Source organism: Colobus angolensis, unplaced genomic scaffold, assembly GCF_000951035.1.
Source record: "Colobus angolensis palliatus isolate OR3802 unplaced genomic scaffold, Cang.pa_1.0 Scaffold238, whole genome shotgun sequence".
Taxonomy (NCBI): domain Eukaryota; kingdom Metazoa; phylum Chordata; class Mammalia; order Primates; family Cercopithecidae; genus Colobus; species Colobus angolensis.
Window position 1 is genome coordinate 403,402 of NW_012115577.1, and position 3,841 is coordinate 407,242.

The 3,841-nt window shown below is 53.2% G+C and overlaps 1 protein-coding gene across 1 annotated transcript in view; it reads left to right on the forward strand.

Moving 5' to 3' along the window:
* Positions 1–3,504, forward strand: part of CCHCR1 (coiled-coil alpha-helical rod protein 1) — a 17,440-nt gene extending 13,936 nt beyond the window's left edge. Inside the window, exons 10-16 of the mRNA XM_011945063.1 lie at positions 3–67; positions 214–350; positions 443–631; positions 728–829; positions 2,531–2,682; positions 2,815–2,986; positions 3,232–3,504. Coding sequence (XP_011800453.1) covers positions 3–67; positions 214–350; positions 443–631; positions 728–829; positions 2,531–2,682; positions 2,815–2,986; positions 3,232–3,356 — 942 coding nt within the window. The 3' untranslated portion in view covers positions 3,357–3,504. The remainder of the gene's footprint in view (positions 1–2; positions 68–213; positions 351–442; positions 632–727; positions 830–2,530; positions 2,683–2,814; positions 2,987–3,231) is intronic.
* The last annotated feature ends 337 nt before the right edge of the window (positions 3,505–3,841 follow it).

Sequence of the window (3,841 nt, forward strand, 5' to 3'; positions counted from 1 at the left end):
TCCCTGCCTTTTCCCTCCCAGGCCTGACTGCTCGAAAGCTTGCCCTTGCTCAGCTGCGCCAGGAGAGGTGAAGTTTGGGCACTTTGAGGTGGATGGGCTTTAGGGTATTGGCTACTGGGACCCCCAAAACCATGAGAACTGAGGCGGGATGGGGGCTTTGGGGTCAGGCAGCTGGGTGATTTCTCCTGACTCTGTTTCTCTTCCCTGTCCCAGCTGTCCCCTACCACCACCAGTCACAGACGTGAGCCTTGAGTTGCAGCAGCTGCGGGAAGAACGGAACCGCCTGGATGCAGAACTGCAGCTGAGTGCCCGCCTCATCCAGCAGGAGGTGGGCCGGGCTCGGGAACAAGGTACACCTGGTTGCCAGGGGGTGGAGAGGATGAGGAAAGACCCGGTGTCTAGGATGCTAGGAGAGGCCTGACCCAGCACCCCCTCCTTTTAGGGGAGGCAGAGCGGCAGCAGCTGAGCAAGGTGGCTCAGCAGCTGGAGCAGGAGCTGCAGCAGACCCAGGAGTCCCTGGCTAGCTTGGGGCTGCAGCTGGAGGTGGCACGCCAGGGCCAGCAGGAGAGCACAGAGGAGGCTGCCAGTCTGCGGCAGGAGCTGACCCAGCAGCAGGAGCTCCACAGGCAAGGTGTCGAGAGGGAAAGGGGTGCTTCCCTTGGACGGTGGCGTGGGAATTGCAAATCAAAGCTCCTGCTGATACGCCCCGTCTGCACTTTCACCCCAGCCCTGCAAGAGAAGGTGGCTGAAGTGGAAACTCGGCTGCGGGAGCAACTCTCAGACACAGAGAGGAGGCTGAACGAGGCTCGGAGGGAGCATGCCAAGGCCGGTGAGCCTTGCCAGGGTGGATAGGGCCTTCCAGGAAGAAGGAAGTGTTAAGACACAGGTTATTATTTTCCCCTCAAAGTTTTTTCAAAGCTTCATTACAGGAAGTAATGAAGGTATCCATGAATAGCACAGATGATTTCTCACTTCATGAACACACCCATGTAGCCAGCACCAGATTAAGAAACAGCATATGACCGGGCGCGGTGGCTCACGTCTGTAATCCCGGCACTTTGGGAGGCCGAGGTAGGTGTATCACCTGAGGTCAGAAGTTTGAGACCAGCCGGGCCAACATAGTGAAACCCCATCTCTACTAAAAATACAAAAATTAGCTGGGTGTGGTATTGGGTGCCTGTAATCCCAGCTACTTGGGAGACTGAGGCAGGAGAATGGCTTGAACCCGGGCGGCAGAGGTTGCAGTGAGCTGAGATCACACCATTGCACACCAGCCTGGAGAGCAAAACTCAGTCTCAAAAAAAAAATAAAGAGCATATGACCAGCTCAGGACCCTCCTGTACTCCTTCCAATCATACCCCTTCACGGAGGCCACCACCTTCCAGATGTCTAACACCAGCAATTACCCCCTAGCAACAATTTCACACACCTAAACAGGTTAAAAGAATTGTGGCCGGTGCGGTGGCTCACACATGTAATCCCAGCACTTTGGGAGACCAAGGCAGGAGAACTGCTTGAGCCCAGGAGTTCAAGATCAGCCTGGGCAACAGAGACTCCCATCTCTTTAAAAAAAAAAAAATTACAAAAATTAGCCAGGCATGGCAGTGGGCACCTGTAGCCTGAGCTTACTTGGGAGGCTGATGTGGGAAGATCATGAACCTGAGAGGTGGAGGCTGCAGTGAGCCGAGACTGTGCCACTGCACTCCAGGCAACAGAGAAAGACCGTGTGTCTAAAAAAGAATTGTGTAATGAATATATCTTCTCTAAATATAGCAGTTAACGTTTGCCACATTTGGTCTCTTATCTATATACATGCATATTTGTGCATCTTTTGAATCACTTTAAGTTGTAATCATTTAATTTTTTTTTTTTTTTTGAGACAGTCTTCCTCTGTCACCAGGCTGGAGTGCAGTGGCATGATCTTGGCTCACTGTAACTTCTGCCTCCCGGGTTCAAGTCGTTCTCCTGGCTCAGCCTCCTGAGTAGCTGGGATTACAGGTGCCCACCACCACGCCCAGCTAATTTTTGTATTTTTAGTAGAGGCAGGGTTTCACCATGTTGGCCAGGATGGTCTCGATCTCTTGACCTGTGATCCACCTGCCTCGGCCTCCTAAGGTGCTGGGATTATAGGCGTGAGCCACCGCGCCCGACCATTTAATGTTTTAAGTAAATTGTAAACATAAGTTGTTCAGCTGCATCTCCCAAAGCCAGTAAATTCTATATAGCTGCAATCATCACACTTTAAGACAAGGAGCACTAATTGCACAAAATCTAACTCAGTTCATATTCAGATTTCCCCTGCGGAACTCCAGGGTGGTTCAGGGATGAGGAAGATACTTAGGTTCAGATTCCTAGGCTCCTAGAGCATCAGCCCACCCCTCCAACTGTACAGAAGAGACAGATCCACAGAGCAGAACAGCCCCCACAAGCCACAGAGTTGGTGACCCAGCGTTTGTTCCTGTCTTCATGGTGCCTGGCTGCCTCTGGCCTGACCCACACCTGCCTCCCCTGTTCCTTGGCCTCTCTGTAGTGGTCTCCTTGCGCCAGATTCAGCGCAGAGCCGTCCAGGAAAAGGAGCGGAGCCAGGAACTCAGGCGTCTGCAGGAGGAGGCCCGGAAGGAGGAGGCACAGCGACTGGCCTGGCGCCTGCAGGAGCTGGAGAGGGATAAGAACCTCATGCTGGTAGGAGACAGGACGGCAGACAGGCAGACACTGGGGCCCATCCTGGGCTGGTTCCTGGGCTAGAGGTGTGGAAAGAGGACGGTGAGGGAGGTTCTACCTGGGCTAGGTGGCGTTTAACCCTCTCCTTCCCAGGCCACCTTGCAGCAGGAGGGTCTCCTCTCCCGTTACAAGCAGCAGCGACTGTTGGCAGTTCTTCCTTCCCTACTGGATAAGAAGAAATCTGTGGCGTCCAGCCCCAGGCCTCCAGAGTGTTCAGCATCTGTACCTGTAGCAGCAGCAGTACCCACCAGGGAATCCATAAAAGGTCTTGGGCCAAGCACAAAGGGACAAGGGACAAATGGGTGCACTTCAGCAATCTCCCCTGCAGACTCTTGCGTGATAAGTGGTGTTCTCTGTGTTCAAGGCCCTTAGCCTCTTTTAGCGATGCCCAGCTTGGACCAAAGAGCCTCCTCTGTCCCAGTCCTCATTTCCTGTGTCAGCCCTGTTTCCTCTGTAACCACGAGCACCTCCCCTTGTCTGGTGCTCATCTCCTGCTATCTTCCTTCCCAGGGTCCCTCTCTGTCCTGCTCGATGACCTGCAGGGCTTGAGTGAAGCCATTTCCAAAGAGGAAGCTGTTTGTCAAGGAGACAACCTTGACAGATGCTCCAGCTCCAATCCCCAGATGAGCAGCTAAGCAGCTGAGAGCCCAGGGAAAGCCAGCCTGGGGGCTGGGAGGATCCTGGAGAAGTGGGTGGGGACAGACGAGCCCTTCCCCCTCCCAGGGTCACCCTGGGGGACACCAGCTGAGTCTAAATTCTGCTCAAAATAAAGAGGACTACCGACTACCGTAGGAGCCATTGTTTGGAAATGTTATCTCTGGGAATCTGGGAATTCTCCCTGCAGCCATCTCTCTTGGAGATGTGAGAAGTGGTCCCACCCATAGCTCTTTCTGGGTGATACCTTTTCAAATCCTTTTTCTAGGCAGCTTTGGAAATATTTGGGAAGCTCCTGCTTTTCTTTATTCTCAACTTTTAAAACTCTTTTCTTCTGGAAGATGATAAATGCTAGGAGTGGGGAAGATGAAACATTCACTCATTCAACAGGAATGTCAGAGCCAGGCACTGTATTAGCCCGGGGGCCACCTGGGCCCTGAGAGCCTACATCCTAGTGGGAGAGAGA